Source organism: Danio aesculapii, chromosome 2 (genome assembly GCF_903798145.1).
Source record: "Danio aesculapii chromosome 2, fDanAes4.1, whole genome shotgun sequence".
NCBI lineage: Eukaryota > Metazoa > Chordata > Actinopteri > Cypriniformes > Danionidae > Danio > Danio aesculapii.
In genome coordinates this window covers 45,044,230-45,065,462 of record NC_079436.1, presented here as the reverse complement: position 1 = coordinate 45,065,462, position 21,233 = coordinate 45,044,230, and the positions used below count along the sequence as shown (strand labels likewise).

At 34.3% G+C, this 21,233-nt stretch overlaps 2 protein-coding genes across 2 annotated transcripts; one reads left to right on the top strand and one right to left on the bottom strand.

The window, feature by feature from the left end:
• Positions 1-260: 260 nt before the first annotated feature.
• On the bottom strand, positions 261-13,302 carry alg3 (ALG3 alpha-1,3- mannosyltransferase). The gene is made up of 9 exons (XM_056480622.1): positions 13,087-13,302; positions 12,326-12,425; positions 10,719-10,866; positions 8,519-8,679; positions 7,143-7,263; positions 6,845-7,050; positions 5,358-5,433; positions 5,078-5,223; positions 261-2,516 (listed from the first exon to the last, which is right to left on the bottom strand). The coding sequence occupies exons 1-9, from the start codon at positions 13,262-13,264 to the stop codon at positions 2,348-2,350; spliced, it is 1,305 nt and encodes a 434-aa protein (XP_056336597.1). The 5' UTR covers positions 13,265-13,302; the 3' UTR covers positions 261-2,347.
• Positions 13,303-15,325: 2,023 nt separating this feature from the next.
• On the top strand, positions 15,326-20,845 carry mul1a (mitochondrial E3 ubiquitin protein ligase 1a). Its single transcript, XM_056480632.1, has 5 exons — positions 15,326-15,391; positions 17,026-17,167; positions 17,288-17,375; positions 17,473-17,593; positions 19,958-20,845. Exons 2-5 carry the CDS (start codon positions 17,057-17,059, stop codon positions 20,661-20,663), a joined length of 1,026 nt encoding a protein of 341 aa, XP_056336607.1. The 5' UTR covers positions 15,326-15,391; positions 17,026-17,056; the 3' UTR covers positions 20,664-20,845.
• The last annotated feature ends 388 nt before the right edge of the window (positions 20,846-21,233 follow it).

The following is a 21,233-nucleotide window of genomic DNA, read 5'->3' as shown; positions in this document are numbered from 1 at the left end:
GTCTGTTATGCAGTTTGAGCTCCTAACCATAAAAAGCTGCATTTCAAAACTGCATTTTAAGTTTGCAAAACTAAATGTGTGTGTCTGTGTCAATGACAGCTTGCTTTTAGCCTTTTTTATATATTCTGAATTTAGAGATTTTGCTTGTTTTTTGAATATTGCTTAATAGCAACAGTTTTCAGGAACTACAACAAACCACGAGGCTATATTTCCCCATGTGCAAAAACAAATGATCATGTGGTTGATTAAGGATACATGAATGTAATGAAATTGACTTTTTATTTCCAATCATTTACAAATCTATACAATAAAATGCTCTGTCTGATTCCAAATGATTCTTCTTCAGGATTTATCATTGACAACATTAGCATGCCTTGTACCTTCAACCTGGTTTCTTCAATCATTCGTACCTGTAAGCCTGTCAAAAAAACCATGTAGGGCAGTTGCACTATGATTACAGATTACTCTTTGGATTAAGCAAAACCATAAGAAGAGGAAAAAAGCATTTACTGTAATCTCACTCTTCACTCCAGAAAAACACAAGAACACTAGTAATAAGTGAACAAAAAATAAGAAAAAACAGTAATCCATCTCACGACAGAAACTACTGCAGGTTCATGGCTGCCTCGAATTAAAAATTAAGGGGAAAGCAGATCCATGACTGATGCCGTTCCTTTGTGCCCTATCTAGCATACGTACATGTAACTACACTGTAAAAAAAAAAAAAACATCTGTTGATTAACAGTTTCCATGTTTTATTTTGGTTTATTTGCGGTTGTGAATTGCATTATGGGATGTTAATCTCTGCTCTTTCCACATTTGATGTTGAAAATTCAACTTTACAGTTTAACAAAGTGACTTTTATTGACATTTTTGTAGTTTGAAATATTATTTTGTATAACAAATAAAATATTGAGAAAAATGTCTGTAAAATAACAGAAAACGTGCTGGTAGTTTATTACAAGGACTTTGTAGTGTAATATACAACACCAACTTAAAGAATATATCACTTTATACTATTAAAAATGTTAATAAGTCACCTTTTCAAACATTTTTTAAGGTTACATTTTGTTGGAAGATCCCATAATGCAATTCAAAAAGCAGAACTAAATGTGGAGGAATAAAAAAAAAATCTAAACATTAATCTCAAAATATGAAAACTTACGAATGTTTTTTAACAGTGCATCTAATCCTGTAAAGCTGTGTATGGTCGGTAAAGAAATTTAACAATTAAAGATATAGTCCACCCAAAATCTAAAATTGCCTCATCGCTTAGAAATCGTTTTTAACCCAATTCTTTGCAGGTTTTTTTTTTTTGGCCAAAAAAGCCCTTTGGGATTTCAAAGTTCTGTGTTGAGTTTTGGAACAACATGACAAGGCAACATTTTTTGAGTGAATTATTCATTTAATTGGAAATTAATCCCTGAAAAATGAATAGAAAAATTTATGAATGAGCTTAATGTCACGGTTGAAAAATGCAGGCAGTTTTGTTATAGACATACATGTTATTGAAATATGGGGGAAAACTAATAAGAGAACACTTAATGCTCAGGTTCTCTGGATATAGAATTATATGTATTTGAGTGAACCATACTTTTTTCCCTTGCAAACTATGATGTAATTTCTTCAAAATTTAATGTCATTTAGAGCATCAAATGACAACAGCTCAAAATAACAGGAGCTCATGCTCATTTTTACACAATACCAGTGTTTGAACTTCAGAAGAGGTTTTTTAAAAAAGCAATATTTGGGAGAATAATCATGATTTTTTTTTTACATTTTCTAACTTTTTATTTGACCAGTTGTCATTTTCTGCTTCTATAGAAAAGCAGATTATTTTCTGAATGTCTGATAACCTTTCTTCCATGTTTCAAAAACAAACAAACAACAAAAAAAAAAAAAAACACTTTTACTCATACCTAATCTAGCACATCTCCATAAACTGAGAATTTTACAGTACTCTTGACTGTTTCCATAGCTGTACATATAAACTTTCCTCAGGGTGCTCATGTGCAGACAAAAGACACGTTTTCCTTTATGTCCTCCGCGTATGTTGCGCAAAAATGAATCTTTTGTTAAAATAACCTTCAAATCAAAACCAACACAACACTCAAATAACCTACCAGCTTTCTGACATCCCAGACCAAACATCACATTAGTCCTTAATAATCCTGAGAAGCACTGTAAACTCTCTGTACCCCAATATATTAATTCACACTCCCTTCATAACCAAACCCTTTCCAGCTTATGGCACGGGTCCCTGGACCCCTATGAATTTCATTGTGGTACAGGAGTTGTAGATCAGGGATCGTCCCACACAGTGAGTGTCCCAGTCAGACCGGGGGTTTCAATGGCTCTTAGCCTTGTTTTCTGACCTATGAGATGGAGAAGCTGGAGTGGGATTAAGCCATAAACACAGGAGGATGATGAGGTGGCAGACGTGCAGAGACAGAGAGCTGTAGTTGGTTGACGGATACGTGTTCCAGGACAGCTCTATCAGGCCCAGAATCAACACCCTACAAGAGAAGATACGAAGATTCACATTTTAGCCAATCAATCATACCTGAGTTTATTTTTAGTCAGATTTTAACAACCTTCAGAAATATTTCAGAATAACAAAAATTTAGAGAATCAAGACGTTGAAAAAAAAAAATGTACAGATTGATTTTAAGAGTTTCATTTACTTTTTAGTAACTATTATGTTAAAGGGTTATCAAACACCAAAACCTTTGAAGCTGCGTCACAGCAATTAGACACTTGTGTGTATTCCAGCATGGAGAGTGGATGTCTGTACTGGCCAGAACATCGTGACGTCTCTGAGTGTGCAGCATTAATTCATGAGAAAGACTTAAAAAAAGCGTTATTAAAGCTTTATTAACATACATGATAGCTTCGAAGACTGTTTTTAGTGTTCAAACGGCAGAGAGATGCTATGTTGTGTTGCCAAAACGAGGAAGAACAAGAATTGCTTGTTTACTTTTAAAAAAAGACGCGGCTCCAATTGGTGTTGATTATCCTGTCTCTATAGATTTAATAAGTGATCGATCATTGGTCTTTGTTTGTTTATTTAGATAGCAAAGTTAGTTCGTATCATCAGCCGTACTTTTTCAGTGTTTAAAGACATCCCTTAGTCAAAATGATTTAGGTACTAAGTTTACAGTGCGTTAATATGTAACGTACATATAATGCTGCTCTAAGAGTGTAAACACCTTAAACTATAACCATCGTGTAGGATTTCCGCAGCATTTTGTGACAATATGACGTTTTATATGAGAACGGTCAGAATGACCAGTGTGGTAATTCTAGTAGTTACAGAATTCTAGTTTCACTGTTAATATAGCCTACTCTCATGTCTGTATTAACGCAGAATGAAACGACTGCATCGATGCCCATTCTGGCCAATCACAGACATTTCTGTTGAGCTTCTGAGCACTCGGCCATTCAGCTCATGCTGATAAGCTCTCATTGGCTGCAGCTAGTCACTACATTTGACTGCACGTGGGGTTGAGTTGGCCAACTGCTCTGGAATATTCAGCATGCTAGATATTGGATTTTTATCTGCGAAGTGTCGGCGACGCTTCAGTGAGCCTCTGATGCGTTGTTCAGTAGTTCACACAAAGACTGCAGAGCGCCCGCAGATTTATCCCTGATCACAGCCCAATCTGTCGGCAAGCTCGTTAACGTCCAAATCTGGCTCAAATCAGGCTTAAAATCCTGTAGTGTGAACTAGACTCAAGAGCGTGATGACTGGCTTAGATAGAGTACATTTCCATCATCTCCATTCAGAGGCAGAGTACTGTGGGTGTTCACACACAAGCAGTCAGTCACACACACCAACGACCTGGAGTCAGAATGATGACAAATCCAACAAGTTCAAAGGTAACACTAATTTTCCCTCATTGAGGTAAAAGGAAAGAATGTTTATTTATTGTGCAACTTATGCCCAGGGGAGAAAAAAAATAAATCTGCGTTGGTGACAAGTAATTCTAATCAAACGAAGCACCTCATATCGTCACATGCTGCCACAAAATTAATGGCTACGCAGGTGATAACGTGAGCTCTGCTACCAAAGAAAGAGACAAAGCCACGACTTCAAAGCAAATAAAACTGAATTTTTCTTCACCCCAAACACTTAAAACTCAAACCGATTTAAACAAAATAATATCTGATATTTACAAGTTCTAAAGCATCTATAGTGTTTTATTGTGCAACTATAGTAAACTAATGATAACATTTATGATATGTTGAATTTGATGGCCGTCTCTCACACTGTCCCACAACCATATTAAAATAGTCTAGATTAGTGTACAATGTTTATATTTATTTTGTAGTCATTTAACATTAGATTTGTTTTAAAGTAATGTAACAGTTATATTCCCTGGTAATTAGTTACTTTGATAATTATGCAACTCAGTTACTATTTGTAAAAAATAACTAGTAACTATAACTAGTTACCATTTTAAAGGAACGTGCCCAACATTGTTCATAACTAGTTTAACCACAGATGTACACTCAAATGTAATTGTCATTTCACAGCAGAGGCCAAGCCTTAATACCAAATTACTACTAAATTCATTTCATTTCATTCAGGATTAATAAAGTATCCATCTAACTAACTAGCTCAGCTGTAATCATACTTAGGGTACTGCACAACAACAAAACATTCAGGACAAGAAAGATTATTTGCAGGACATTTGGCCATTTCTAGTCACTTCCAGGGGTCTCATTTATAAATGTGGTGAACACACAAAAACAGATATTTTTAGGGTAATGGTGTCATAAGCATTTCTGTGTGAAGTTCGCATGTTCTCCCCGTGTTGGTGTGGGTTGGATTCCCCCACAGTCCAAAAACATGCGCTATAGGTGAATTGAATAAGCGAAACTGGCCGTAGTGTACGTGCAAAAATGCAAGTGTATGAGTGTTTTCCAGTAATGGGTTGCAGCTGGAAGGGCATTCACTGCTTAAAACATATGCTGGATAAGTTGGCGGTTCATTCCGCTGCGACCTCTGATAAATAGACTAAGCCGAAGGAAAATGAATGAATATCTGTTCTATAAATACTGAGATATGTTTTACCTGAGCAGGTGTGCCAGTTTCTTCACTCCTCCACTCCACAGCAGATAAGGCAGCGTATGAAAATACCAAACATAAAACTGATAATGCAGAGATCTGCTGAAGCACATGCCAATGAAGTTAGATGTGAAAAGAATGAGAACCGTCTGTACGATCTGGGTTAAGGAACTGTTTTTAGTCATATAAGATCAGAATAAAAAAAATCCCAAGAATGGTACACTTATACATGCCTGAAATAAAGAATTTAAACCAATTTCCTTTTAACTACCACAAAAAGGATATGATCGGCATTAAGTTTGTGTACAGTCTCCTTTCTCTCAGATGGATCTTTTAGTATAGTCCAAATGCTGTTCCCAGACCTGTAAAAACACATAAAAAAGTTTCTGTAAAATTTAAATATCATTTTCCTAAAACTGTAATTTACCCAAAAGCCCTATAGTGGCTTTTTTCGGATTAATCGGTCAGTCCAAACCATGGCACAAAACTGTTTAGGCCACATCTACAATAAAATTTGAAAACTGCCTTTTTGTCTGAAAATGCTCCATGTCCACTCTATCGTTTTCAATTATTTCTATCCTCCACACTAAAACGAATGAAAATGCTTTCTTCAGGGCCAGATTAACCAATGAGCATTATGGGCACATGCCCAGGTTCCTGTGCACACTTGGGGCCCCTGCGACGGGGGAAAAAATGCTGATTTTGGAGTGTCTATTAGCAAATAATGCACCTCTTGGGAATAAGCTAGTTGAGTGAATCACACCCATCATCGTTTGATTGACAGAGACAACACAAGTAAAGAGTGCAACAGTCAGCAGCGTGAGTGGTGTAGCTCGTAAAAAGCATGGCAACATGTTTTGACGAGATCAATCATGAACCCGGTTCGAATCCAGCGTCTGATGGACACGTTCTTCTTTTCCCCCCACTACATATCAGATTTTGCCTACTCTTCATCACAAGGAAGACAAGTAGGAATCATTAAGTGTGTATTTTGGAGGACTCAGATTCATAAAACTGGATTGGAGAGGTGTTATACACAAATCATATGCATTACAAGTTTGTAGAAGTTATACATTAAAAATACCCTTAAATATAAATTTTTAGTACTGCTTCAGTGAACTTAAACAAGTATATTAAAATCCATTATTTTCACAAGTTGTTTTGGTACTTTTTTTTCATAGTGTGCTTTAAATGCTTAAAAAAAGAAACTAAATCTTTGTTTTATATATATATATATATATATATATATATATATATATATATATATATAGAGTCTACAAAGATTATTAATAAGATTAAGATTATTAATCTTATTTTTTTTAATTCAACTATTAGGGTTCGGCCAGGTAGGGGGCCTACAAGACATTGTGCACAGGGGCCTCTGAATTCTTAATCCAGGCCTGGCTTTCGTTCAGTACTGTGCAAGCGCACAGATGTAAGACCTGCATCACACCAGCCTAGAGTTACAACTATCTGTCTCTTTGAAATGTCACAATAAAATGCCACAACTGTTGTCTGCTCCTGCCACAGAAAAAAAATGAACAGTATTCAAAACATCCGCTTTACAATGTCATCCACCATGTTAGCTGAATTGGTCACATGACCGCAGCACATGACTAAAATGCCACTTTGAACAGCGTTTTCAAAAAGATACACTTCAGTTTTCTAAAAATGTCATCTCAGTGTGGACCAAAGACTGAAACGGAGGGAAATATATGCGTTTTTAAATGAAAACGTATTAGTGTGGACATGGCCTTAGTTTAATAGTTGTACCTCTTCCATCTCTTCAGAGCGAACAGAAGCAGTGTAGTAATGTGAGCCAACAGCAAAGCCAGGTGGAAGTATCGATTCAAGAACACGTCCTCAGGAAGAAAGCGCCAGTTCACCGTCCACTTAAACAGAAACTGCCTGCCAAGGTCAAAGGCCCGGCTGACATACGCGACAGGGTTTACTAAAAGGAACGGCAGTCCCAAAACCAGCTGTTCAAAAGGAGAAACATAAATGCTAGTTAAATAAAACAGCCAAAAGACAGTTTTATAACTTCTTAATCGAGTGAATTTGTGGGTCTAACCTGAATAACAGCACAGAGAGTAAGTCTGGGTAAAGTTTTCCACAGACCGAACTCACACAGCAGGAGGAAGAGGAGACCAGGAGCGAAGAGCAGAACATTCATCTTCACAGACACAGCTAAACTGTCCACAACACGGAGAAACACTTATGTTAAATGCACAAGCACGATTGCAGCAATTAGCAATATTATACACGTGAACAACCTTGACCACAAAACCAGTCATAAAAGTTTTAGGATAGGACAATTTTTGCAGACATTCAACTGTTTGAAAATCTGGGAACTGACTGAATGAATAAGGAAAAAATTACTTTCAAGAGGGTATATGTGCAGCTAGTGTTCTTCCCTACAGATAAACGTTCAGTGAACATGAATGTGACTTTTTTCAATTTTATACTGTTCCTTTTACAGCATCGATGCTGTAATGTAATTATAACCTGTTAAATACACTTAAGCATTTGTTTAATTGTTCAAGCGTTAAAAAACGAGATGAAAAGCTGTTTACATTCATGTGCCATCAGGATCAGAAGAGTAGCATAAACTGTGGTAAACTAAATGTAAATTTTCATATTTTAAAGACATGGCAGGGAAAAACGGACATTAATGCAGTGCTTCTTGTACATTCTGATACTCACTTTATATCGTATATCAATCAGGCAGTAAATAACAGACCTTAAACAGTGATATTGTAACAGCATATGGTTCACCGGAAGCACTTTAACTGGGTAATTGAAAATTAAAAGTCTGCATATATCCTACTATCTCAACGAAATGCTTAGCAATGCACATTACAAATCAAACATTTTAATGTTTTGATATTTACAGTAGAAAAATTTATAAAAAGTTTTCATGGAACATGATCCTTACTTAATATTCTAACAATTTTTGGCAAGAAGTTTGCACCAAGAACCAGGTCTGTACATTTCATAGTATATAGCGTTATATTTTTCATCTTGTCTTCTTTTTTTTTGTTTAATCTTACATTTCATATTGCTGCTGGTCTCTGAGAGCTATCAAGCTAATTGTGTTGTGTCACTACAATGACAGTAAAGTCTTCTTTACTTTAAAAAAAAAAAAAAAAAAAAAATTGAATCATTTTGACTTATACTGTTGCCAAAAATATACCCATGCAATGCAAGGCTGGTTTTGTGATCCTGGGTCAAATAATCATGTTACACTTAATTTTAATTTGTAATATAGTTAAAAATAATATTAATTGTTATGTTCTGTAGTTTAAAAGTGATCAGGCTTCAGGTCATAGCAATTTACAGTCTTGGTGAATAACATGTAAGGCAGAGAAAGAGAAGCTTAGTCTTATATTCCTCAACACAGTTTACATTATACGCCCATTACTTAATAAGGATGTTGCCTGTGCTTGCCTGTAAAGAGCACATCCTAGAGTCCAGCGGCCGTCCAGAAAGAGATTGATGGCCCCAAATAACAGCATCATGGCCACTGGATCATTGAAGAGGCGCAAGATGAAGATGGAGTGAATGCGATATGAAGCACAGCAGACAAAGAAAAACACATATGGAGGAACCTTCAGAAAAAAAACACACAAGCCCTAAATTAATAACACACTTTTGGAAAGATGAAGGCAGAGATCTCTGGAGAGACCTAAAAATGGCTGTCAACCAACATTCAGCATCCATCCTGACAGAGAACTAGAGAGGATCTGCAAGGAGGAATGGCAGAGGATTCCCAAATCCAGGTGTGAAAAATTTGTTGCATCTTTCCCAAAAAGACTCAAGGCTGTATTAGATCAAAAGGGTGCATCTACTAAATACTGAGCAAAGGGTCTGAATAGGACCATGCGACATTTAAGTTTTTATTTTTTAATAAATATTCAAAAAATGTCAACAATTTTGTGTTTTTTCTGTCAAAAAGGGGTGATGTGTGTACATTGATGAGGAAAAAATATGAACTTAAATGATTTTAGCAGATGGCTGCAATATAACAAAGAGTGACAGATTTAAGGGGGTCTGGATACTTTCCTTACCCACTGTATTTAAGAACATAATAAAATGTATTTATCAATTTAACTATTTATTCATCAATTTAAGTAGTTAATTTATGGAAAGAGGTTATAGAATTAATGTTGATCACAGAATTATTGCAGAATAAACGCAATAAAATTATTTACATATAGTTTTTAAAAAATAGAATAAATGCACACTGTCCTACATAAATTATGCACTACCTTTCTAAACTTTCGTCTGCATATAATCAAACACAGTGAAAACAGAATTATTGTCATATATTTGATCAATGTTAAAGGTGCAGTATGTAGGTGCAATATGTAGGTTTGACGCCTAGTGGTTGAAATAGGTATTGCATTCCTGGATCAAATAAACGCAAGTGCAGGTTGCCAGATTGAGGACTAAAAGGAGCGAGTCTGACAATCGAGCCTAAAGGCTGATTTAAATCGTGTCTCTAAATAAAAGCAACAGCACGTGAAAGAAGGAATATTTTCCATATTAAAAGGAGTTTTTGTTCTAACCAACTCCTTGAATTGATAAATAAGAAACAGCTTAGATTTCTAACAGGTGAACAACAGACAACTGGCGTTGATCACCTCAAGTACACCGCGTGCTTCAGTGTTAAAGGCTAACAATGTGATTTGAATACCATTTTACATGATATTTATTGTCATATTACTGAAAGCAGCAGCAGATATTACCATTTCTTGAGGGAGTGCATACTCTGTGCTTCTGAATGGCTGTATTTAAATTGTCGTGTTTCATCTGGTGCAAACAGCCAAATCACTGCAAATCTCATCATGTAGCGTGTTGTTAGAACACAGGGTTAAAATGTAACCTGCTCACCTTACGTTTATGTTCGTAATATTTATATTATTTGGTATTTAATAACCTCATGTGGATCTCTGAATCTGCGTCTCATTTCGGAGTCTGCTACTGTCCACCAGAGATCGCATTTCGGTCAAGAGCGCATGATTTGAGAGCCTTTCTGAATGAACAAATAAAACATGCGGTTTTCCAACAAGGCAACCCGAGGGTGCTGAAATATAATTGGCTAAACTGGCGGTGGGCAGGTTAAAAGAACCAAAACAAATACAGCATTCTGGCATGTAATGCACATTTTCAAAGCAGAATAACTGACTTCAACACTGTCTTTCAGATAAACAAGAATGTTCACTTGACATGTTGCTAAAATATCTACAAACATATTACGGTATTTTTATGCTTTAGAAGAGTCAAAAACTTACATAAAGCACCTTTAAAGTGACTCTTTTATATTTCAGTCCATTTTTAAATGTAATTTTTAACTATGCAGAATTTTCCAATTCAGACTCAAATATGTATTTTTTCATTCTTTTGTAATAAATAAAATGTCAGCAATAGCGTTAAAATCTTTACCATCACTTTTAATGCACAATTTCAGAACAAATCTATTCATTTCTTTTAAAACAGGAATTAAAATGATTGCAAACTTTTTAATGCTAGTATGTGTACTTCAAATTCTATGAAAATATTCAAACTATTCTGTGATTAAAAAACAATCCTGACTTTACAGAATTAGACATAAAATACATGCATTTGTGTAACTTTGGGTTCTTGCCTTTTTGATGCGATGATAAATGCGCATCACGAGCAGGAGGTTGATGAGGTAGAACACAGCAAACACATACTGACCCAAACGAATGTTATGCCCATGATCAGTGAGATAATACAGTCCTGTGAAGATATATACAAAACCAGCTGGATATCTGAAACACACACACACACACAGCTCAATAAACGAACATTGGCTTGGTATTTTTTCCTCCAAATAATATTAAGTCATTGTTATAAAGAAATTCTCCAGAAAACATTTAGGCATTATTAGACCCACACGGAAGACTTTTAGCCCATCATTGAGTCTATTTATTTACTTGTGTAAATGTGCGTAAATTCATATTTACTAAATTAACATTTACTAAACATTTAATATTTACTAAACTATTAATTAATTTCAGTAATATTAATGACTAATATGAAAATGTTCTTATGATTTATTTACATTGCAGTTTGTAAAGTAATACTTTGTTTTTTAGCAGATATGTTACATGAGCCTTGCTTTGTTTACCACATAAGTGGATCAAATTGGATTTGCCTTATAAACATTAAATAAAAGTTAAAAAGTTATTCTTTTTTATTTCATATACTAAGCTTTTAGTTATGATACTCATAAAAATGATTCCACATAAATCGGCAGATTTTATACAAATTCAGTGCAGAAATAGCAAAAAATGTCTGCAGATTTGGTCTGGCCCTAGGCATTATGTGGACATTAAAAAGGTGTGCATTTTTCAGAGACTTCTGATTTACTAGCTGCTGTACGGAAACAATGTAACAAAGTGCTAAAACTCTTTGTGGTACAAACCAATGTGTTTTAGACAATGTATTAAAATTATATGGTAAAATAATTCAAAATTTGCAGTATTATGTAGCATGTAACAAGCCGTTTTGTACAACTAATAATAACTAGATGGCATGGATAACACCAAATGTCCAAAAGCGATCTTATATACATACAAAGCATGCTGAAGTGTCTACTTTAAAGTTTCAAATAACTTTTGTCAACATGAAATATAATATACAGTATGGGTTAATCGTAAGAGATTAGCACATTTCATACAATAAGGTACAAGAAGAAAACAAAAAGATTAAAAGCATCATAAAACAATCACACAATAAGTATAAGAAATAAAAATGATTAAAAATGTATTAAACATTCATAGCTGTAACGATTACAACACAATAGAAATAGTTATTAAACTTTTTAATTGCATTGTAAATTACTATAAATGTATGGGTTTTTAACAAACGGGTGAAACCTAGGGGTTTAGAGATTATTAGTGGGCAATTATTAATTAAAATGAAACTTTTTTTTATTAAAATAAAAACTAAATAGTATTTTAACTAACAACTAAATAGTAAACAGTATTTTGGGGGGCTCCTTAGAGTCTTTTAATATGTCACGTCATGATTCTTGTTCTGAATATAAGACTTTTTGTTTTATACTACACTAAATGACATTAACAATTCTGTTCTGTAAATCAAGGAAAATATGCATATCTCAGTTTACAAATAATAAAATAAAGAGGACAGATTCTGATAATACACAGAAAAACATAATCCTTTTTTTTTTGGTTTAATTATTTTCACATTTGTGTTGACACTTACACCAGGGGTCCTGTGTCGCCCTTCAGTTGTGTGTAATCATATGTGCCATTAATAACTCCCTCCACTTCATCCATGTACGCCTTCCAGTCGATTTCTGTATCTACAAACACAACATTCACATAATTAATCAGAAACACACTAGCATTTACATTATACTCAGTATATTTTGGCATGCAGTGATAATTTCATGTAGTTATTTATTTAATCTCCACGGTGCGCGTGACTGACAGTGACATGAGCAGCAAAATCGTGCACGTGCTCCGTTGCAGAAGTAGAACTAAATACTGCACAACATTGAGGTAAAGTTGGTTTTATATTCGCACATTCGTTCAGTGACAAGGTGCCTATATTGTTTCCCACGCTACTTTGAATATTCGGTCTGATATCGCATGTAAGAATGACTTCAAAACAACATTTAGCGCTATTTAATTGACTGTGTACAACGCTGTACTTGGTTAGCATGGGTTGCTAATATGATTTTTTTTTTCTATTTATAATTTGCAAAGAATACATTTCTGAAAACATTATTACGGAGAAAGTGTGAATGTGCGAATATAAACCAACTTTACCGCAATGTACACAACTAGAAATCTGTAACAATGCATTTATATATGCATACGTTACTGTATCTACATACATAGTGCATTTTCACATTTAAGACGGTATACAGTAATGCTCTGCTTCCTTAATCTGCAGTTACATTAATGCTTAATTATAATAATTAATTGACTTATTCAAGACTGATTTCTAACTGCACTTACATGAAACTTTCTGGATAACCCATATGTTGATCGCAATTTCCAGAAACCAAAGGACGGCGCTGACCAACAGCGTGTGCTCAGGTTTGAACAACACCATATGCTTGTCCTGCCATATGGAGGAAAGTGTTTTTTGAAATCTTGACGGTGCAGTAGAGGATTTCTTCTTTCCTCCTGCCATGTTGGCCGTTTTGGAGAAGTCAGCGACAAACGACTAACAGCGACTAAGTCGAAATACCGAGTTACGAATTAAAAGTCCCTTCTTCGTTTTATGGCGGATTGTGTTTATGAATTTTCAGGTGCATACCGCCACCTACTGTATCGGAATAAGTAAGCAGCATAGATTTTTATCTATACAATAAGAGAGGATAATAATAATAAATACATTTAAAAAAGGACAACTATAATTACAACAACTACAATTAATAATAAATTAAATAAATTAAAAGTTCCTGGAGGAAAAAAAAAAAAATATATGATATATATATATATATATATATATATATATATATATATATATATATATATATATATATATATATATATATATATATATATATATATATATATATATAGAGCCCCCCTTTGAATTTTGTTCTTTTTTTTTAAATTTCCCAAATGATGTTTCACAGAGCATGGATATTTTCACAGTATGTCTGATAATATTTTTTCTTCTGGAGAAAGTCTTATTTGTTTTATTTCGGGTAGAATAAAAGCAGTTTTTAATTTTTTAAAACTCATTTTAAGGTCAAAATTATTAGCCCCTTTAAGCAAAATTTTTTTTCGATAGTCTACAGAACAAACCATCATTATACAATAACTTGCCTAATAACCCTAACCTGCCTCGTTAACCTTATTAACCTAGTTAATACTTTAAATGTCACTTTAAGCTGTATAGAAGTGTCTTGAAAAATAGCAAAGATAAAAGAAATCAGTTATTAGAAATGAGTTATTAAAACTATTATGTTTAGAAATGTGTTGAAAAAAATCTTCTCTCTGTTAAACAGAAATTGGAGGGAAAAAAATAAACAGGGGGGCTAATAATTCTGACTTCAATTATATATATATATATGAAACTTGTCTATAGCACTTGTTCACTGCTGCTCTTATAGTTGTGTAAATTGCTTCCTTGTCCTCATTTGTAAGTCGTTTTGGATAAAAGCGTCTGCTAAATGACTAAATGTAAATGTAAATATAATGTAAAGTATAAATAATGTAAAGTTCGAGCTCCGGCTGGGTCAGTTGGTATTTCTGTATGGAGTTTGCATGTTCTCCACGTGTTTGCGTGGGTTTCCTCTGGGTGCTCTAGTTTCCCACACAGTCCAAAGACATGCGCTATGGGTGAATTGGGTAAGCTAAATTGTCCGTAGTGTATGTGTGTGAATGGGAGTGTATGGGTGTTTCCCAGTGATGGGTTGCAGCTGAAAGGGCATCTGCTGCGTAAAACATATGCTGGAAAAGTTGGCGGTTCATACAGCTGTGGCGACCGCAGATTACTAAGGACTGAGCCAAAAAGAAAATGGATGAATGTTGAGTCAAAAATATTATTTGGAAAATGTTTAGTTTCTATCGTCAAATATATTTTCTATTCATTTTACAAGTAACTAATGTATTCATTCAATTTACACATGTATTCCCATTATTTTAAATCAAGTTTTATCTTTTATTATTCATTTCAATGTAATTTGTAATTCTTTGCTCATTTTAGTTCATTCCATTATTAAAAAATAATAATTTCTTTTAATCTAATTGAATCATGTTTATTACAAATCGTTTTAGCTACTGTATATTATTTTAATACAAATTTAGTTTTGTCTATTATTCATTGTTTTTTAAATGACACATTTCTTATTATTATTATGACCATGTTTTTTGTTTTCAGAAGTGTGTGCGTGTGTGTGTGTGTGTGTGTGTGTGTGTGAGTGGTAAAATGTAACGAAATGACAACATGCATACGCTGACACATACTGTCTCTGTCAAAAATCCATCACAGAAAGAGAAATATTAAAGAATATGATTAGGAGAGGGAGTTATAGTTAAAGGTTGACATTAAAGAAATACATAATAGTCAGAATAATGACAGTTTATTAACTTACTTGAAGGAAACTGGTTTATTCAACAGTATAAATAGTTGTTTGTTAGTTTGTTTTATGGAAAATAGACCCAGTCAGATCCACACTCCAGGACAATGGGTGGCGATAATGCGCTTTTTCGTTAGATGACGATCACCACTAAAAACAAAGAAGAGGTCCTTTAAACCACGTGACCCAAACAACATCGCGTTTACGAATGTATCGTGTGATTAAAGGTAAACTTTTTAAAACTAGGTTTATTTCTGTTGTTTCAGAGAGAACTTTAATACTTTTGTAAGCATGCATTTGTGTGCTAATGTGTGAATTATTAGGTTAAAGTCTTTAAGGTCATTTATCGGTCTTTATTTTGACAGCCAACAAATGGTTCTCTTAATACGTTAACGTTATTGCAAACACTCTTATTAATATTCTTAGTACTGGTAATATGTCAGTTTTTCTTCATTCGACTATCAAAACACAAAAATGTAGTCGACTTTAATTATCTAATGTAAACGCTTCTAATGTAAACAGATTGAAAACACAGAGTGACGTGGCTCACTCTCTTTTAGTCTTGCTCTATCTATCTGAAAGTGAAAGGTGACCTAGCAATTGCTCAAAACAAGAAAGAACAGCTTAGCGAAATAACCTTCTGGTGTTGTAAACCCTGACCTCTAAGTTAGCCTTCAGACATTCAAAGGTGTCGTGAAATTAAAATAAAGTTTTATTTTATTAAACCTTGCCATGAAAAAATGACATTTTCGACAAAAATAGCAAAACCGTTTCTTCGTTGTTTTTTGTGTAGGCTTGTGTTTTACAGTGCTTAAAAATACTCAATGTTTCTGTCAATATTTTCAAACGATTATATTTAATTTGCAAAAGTCACACAAGGGGCAATTTCACATCCGTCACATCCATAACAAAGCTTTTTCCTTATAAATGTAAAATAAAATCAATCATTTTTGTTCTACTGTGAGCCAACTCTTACCCTTATCATTAGCATTGTTTCTTTCAGGTTGTGCAGTTTAATTTACAGAATTTCTACAAAGTATGTTGTATACTGTAAACTCGCAGACTTTTTTTCGTCACATCAATGTTTATTTTCCCCATTTAAAATATAATTTTTTTTTACAGATTGATATTTTTCTGCTCCAATAATTCTGTGGTTAGCTGTTTTGGAAAATATACAGATGGTTCAATATAATGTATAAAGTTGTTTTGAGATTTTACTGCAAATGTCACATCCATAAGGCTGGAATTGCTCATAAGTATTGTTCATTTTAAGGATTGCTATATGCTATTGTTCTCCAAAACCATGACAAAATTCGTGTTTAGAAGATATAAAACTGATATAAACATCCAAAGCTTGCAGTTTGTCACTTTCTCCTGAATGGATCAACGATTTTTTTTCCACGTCACCTCGTACTTCAGTTTCTCATCGAATCTTGACCAATCAAATCCTCTCTAGTATCTGACAAACCTCGCCCACTTCAATACACTTCTCATTCACTTTTCAATCGATGAGCTTGAGCTCAACCAATTTTACTGGCAGAGTCGTGATATAAACAAAACGCTACTGGCTGTTTTTTAAAAAGGGGAGGGGCTACTTCAAGTTTTGACATTTTGTCATCGAATATGAAGAGCACATTTCAAAGCACTTTACAGGACCTTTAACTCATCTAATAGTTGCTAATGGCATAGAATTTGTTACTTTGTGTCAAACAATTAAAAACATTTTAACCTCTCAAACTTTACTGTCAACTTTGATATGAATTATTTGCAATACTTACTAATCCAATCCTCATTTGTGCAGTCTTATTCTGTCATCCTTGCTTTTTGCATCTGTTCATTCTGATTTTACTGTTTTCGGTAGTTTAGAGAAGAGGAAGAGGGCGAGGGTGAAAATGGAGGATTTCCCCGTCCTGGAGATGGTGTGCTTGGGTTCAAGCGTGGCTCTCTCTGGTCTATTTTATTACATCTACAGAAAGAAACGCAAAACTGTGGACAAGCTTAACGTAAGTTGCAATGCAAAAATGACAAAGCAGACATCATATACGTTATTACATAAAGTATTGGTGATACATTTGTGTTCAGATTTGTTTCTAATAAAATAATGAATTTGTTTTTAATATCAGGCTGCTCCAGTAATGGCACTGGATGAGAAGTTAGTCGACCTTTTGAATGCCACACCAGGGAAATGTCTGCAATATGTGGTCATTGACGGTAACCTTAATTTTCCAACAAAGTCTTTCAGCTGTTTTGTTTAATATTAGTTTTTGTCTTTCACTCCCACTGATTTGCTTTCATTTTCACCCTGTAGGTACAGTTCAGCCTGTAGGGGAACCACTGAGGAGTCAGTTTCAGGAAAGCAGCGTTGGTGTCATCCAGAAACTGGTCCTCAGAGAACACAAACTTGTTTGGAATAGTTTGGGCCGCATCTGGTAAGATCTGATCTCATGCTTGGAAAAAAACCCCATTGCAATTCAAATGAGTTCAGCAACAGCTTCTGTTTATTGTTATGAAGAAGTTGATACATTTAATAGGTAAAGATGCGTAAGATTGATCAAAAGTGACTGTAAAGACACTTGTATTATCACAGAAGACTTCTTTTTCAAATAAAGGTTGCTCTTCTGAATGTTTTCTTGAAAAATATTAATCAGCACAACCGTTTTCATTGGTGATTATTAGAAATGTTTCTTAAGCAACAAATCATTAGATTAGAATGACTATGTGACACTGAAGTTAAATCCACTATATTTATTATAAAATGAATGTAACCTGGGCAAACATAAAAAAAAAGATTTCAAATACAAAAAAACAAATCTTACTTACTTTCAAATGGATTGATAATTAAGAGACCACTAGAAAAATTAAACAATTTCTGGATTTATTAAGTTTAATTAGTTTTATTCTATAAATATCTGACATTCCTAAATCTCAAAACAAATATTGCAATCGAGTTATTTTTTTTGTTATTGATTTTTATTTCTTCAAGAATTTTACAGTTAGTCAGAATAACAATGTTTTTATTTGATGTGATTGAAAATCAGCGTTATTCCACTAAACATGTTTGTTAATCATCTCTAACATTAATCAAGTTCTAACATTATTATTATTTTTTGTATTGTGCAATCAAAAAATTAATCTAAACATCTGAAAACATGGCATCCTTTTTGTTATTTTAACCAATTTTCTTTTTTACCAAACTTTTCTATTTAAATTGATAAGAAATGTCATCAATATAGTTTTAAGAACAAAACAAAAATAAAATTTTATTCAAATGTATAAATCCAGAGATAAAGAGACTTTCCAAATGCTCTAATAATTTTTTTCCATAGCTGTGTAATAGGACTGAATGATTAATTGCAATTTGAAATGTTGCGATTAAGCAAATCACAAAGGCTTTAATATGAATTTGATTTAATTTATACAAATATGTATTTGTAACATCAACCAATCTACCTTAAAGGTCCTGTAAAATGCTTTGAAATTTGCATTTTTTTATGTCTGGCATAATTTCAAATTAGTGAAATTAGACAGAGTGGGACAAATGTAGCTCCTCCCTTTTTTTTAAAAACAGCCAATTGTGTTTAGTTTTTAATCACAGCTCTGTCTACCAGTGAGAGTGGTTGAGTAAAAACGTATCAAAGGATGTCTGATACTAGAGAGCATTTGATTGGTCAAATATTACGTCAAAAAATAGTCAATTAATTTAGCCGAAAACAAACTACAAACTTTGGTTCTTTATGTCTTCTTAAATTTTGTCACTGTTTTGAAGCACACATGCTTATAGATTTCCAGGGTGTCCGCAGGGTCTTAAAATGTCTTAAATAAAAAAAAAAATGTAGGTCTTAAAAGTCTTAAATAGACTGAAATATTGTGTTGTGTGTCGTAAAGCTATCCAATCAGGCTGACATCCAACCATCAACAATCCATCTTAAAAAATTCAGGGAAAGACAACTTAAAACAATTCCACCTTTCGTCATAATCATAATAATAACAGAGGAATAGATTCCTTTATGTTGTCTTTCATTCATACAAAAACGATGTAAAGTAAGGGGGAATAGGCACAATAATTATAAATAGGCATGAAACTTAAGGATGAAACTTATCAATTTGGACCAAATGCCCACATAATATCCAATTGCCTCCATAATAATTATACTTTTAACAATGTTAAAATTGTCATTTCAATAGAAAAAGAAATATTATGTTGAAAAAATTGCATACAACTAGAGTTTTCTTGTTTTGACACATTAAAGAAATAACAAATAATGACATTAATTAATTATTGTGTGGCAAGCAAATAAAAATAAATCCTTTGGCCCAACCAGGCCATTAGAAATAATCTTAAATAATCCTGTATAAGTCTAAAGTTTCATTGACAAAGGTCTTAAAAGGATCTTAAATTTGACTTGATGAAACCTGCAGAAACCCTGATGTCCTTAAGACTAACATATTGATACTAACATCTAAAAAACATTATTTCAATTTCACTGGGACCTGTAAAGCATCAAATTCCTTTTATTTAAGGTGTATTCTGCAATATTGAGCTGCAACTTGACTTCACAAAATGAAATCACAAATCAGATTGCAATCTGCTTTTAATCTAGCTGAAATAAAACAAATCAGACTTTCTTTAGAAGAAAAAATATTATAGGAAATACTGTGAAAAATTCCTTGCTCTGTTAAACATCATTTGGGAAATATTTGAAAAACCAAATTCACAGGAGGGCTTATAATTTTAACTTCAACTGTATATGTATTTTAATCTAAAATGCACAATTCTCTTTCACACCCTTCAGGACAGACAGTGAGCGTGTGCTGCTTCAGCGTGTCAATGCTGTTCCCTTCAACCTCCTAGGTTTGAACAAGTCATTTGTGCGAGTGCTCTGCCCACTGGAGGCCACGGGTCCCAAAATGGAGATAGTCCACGAAAAGTTCCACCAGGCCACTTACGGATTCACAGACCTAATAGGCCAGTACCTGAGCGGAGAGAAACCCAAAGGTCAACTGGAAACAGAGGAGATGCTAAAAGTAGGTGCGTCTTTAACCGCAGTGGGAGAGCTCATCCTAGACACGGATCGACTCCTTAAAATCCGCCCACCCACCGACGGCTCTGAGTATTTCCTGAGCACTGCAGACTTCGAGACGCTGCTGATGGAGCAGGAAGGCCAGGCGGAGGTATGGAGGGTGTTTGCATGTATTTGTGCGTTAGCAGGCGTAGCAGTGCTGATTTGGACAGGACGCAGGTATTACAGGCAACTGAAGCTGCGCTGGGAGCAGGAGAACTTGAGGAGGGAGTTTGAAGGGATGGGTATGGGAGAAGGAGAGGAGGAGAATGGTGTGGAAAACGCCTGCGTCATTTGCCTGAGTAACCCGAGAGGGTGTGTTTTGCTGGACTGCGGACACGTGTGCTGCTGTTTCCGTTGCTATCAGGCTTTACCGCAACCGTTCTGTCCCATCTGTAGACAGCACATCAAACGAGTCGTGCCTTTATATCAGGCCTAAAAAGACTGATAATTGATTTAGTTTTTCGTCTGAGGCTGATGTTTAATAAATGGACAGCCGTGTGGAGTTTACATGATTTACTTTAAGGAGCTCTAATCTTATACTGTAAACAGGACACTTGCAATGGAAATATCTGTACTAACTATGGAAAGAAAATAAAACCACTTGTCTGTTTCTCTGGATATTTTAGTTATGAGTTTGAGTTAAATGTTAATATGCGTTTTATTCAGTATGTGATAGTTGTTCAGAATAACAAATTAAGAGTTTAAATGCAAAAGCCGTCTGAAATGTTCTTCTAAAATGAACATTTTTCTGAGGCTCCTGTGTGTAGGGTCAGTAATTAGTTTATGGTAATTAATACTTTCTTTTTATTGCCATTAGTGTTATGAAACTGGAATTCGATCAATCCAAACTGATATTTTAAAAACGTCCATTTCCCGCTAACATTTGAGCGATGTGGCGCACGTTCTTAAACAGCGCTGATTTGCTCAACAGAAATGACTGGGATTGGCCGTGAAGGTCATCAGTTCACTGAACTCAGATAAAGGGACACTGAAGCATTTTAAAGCC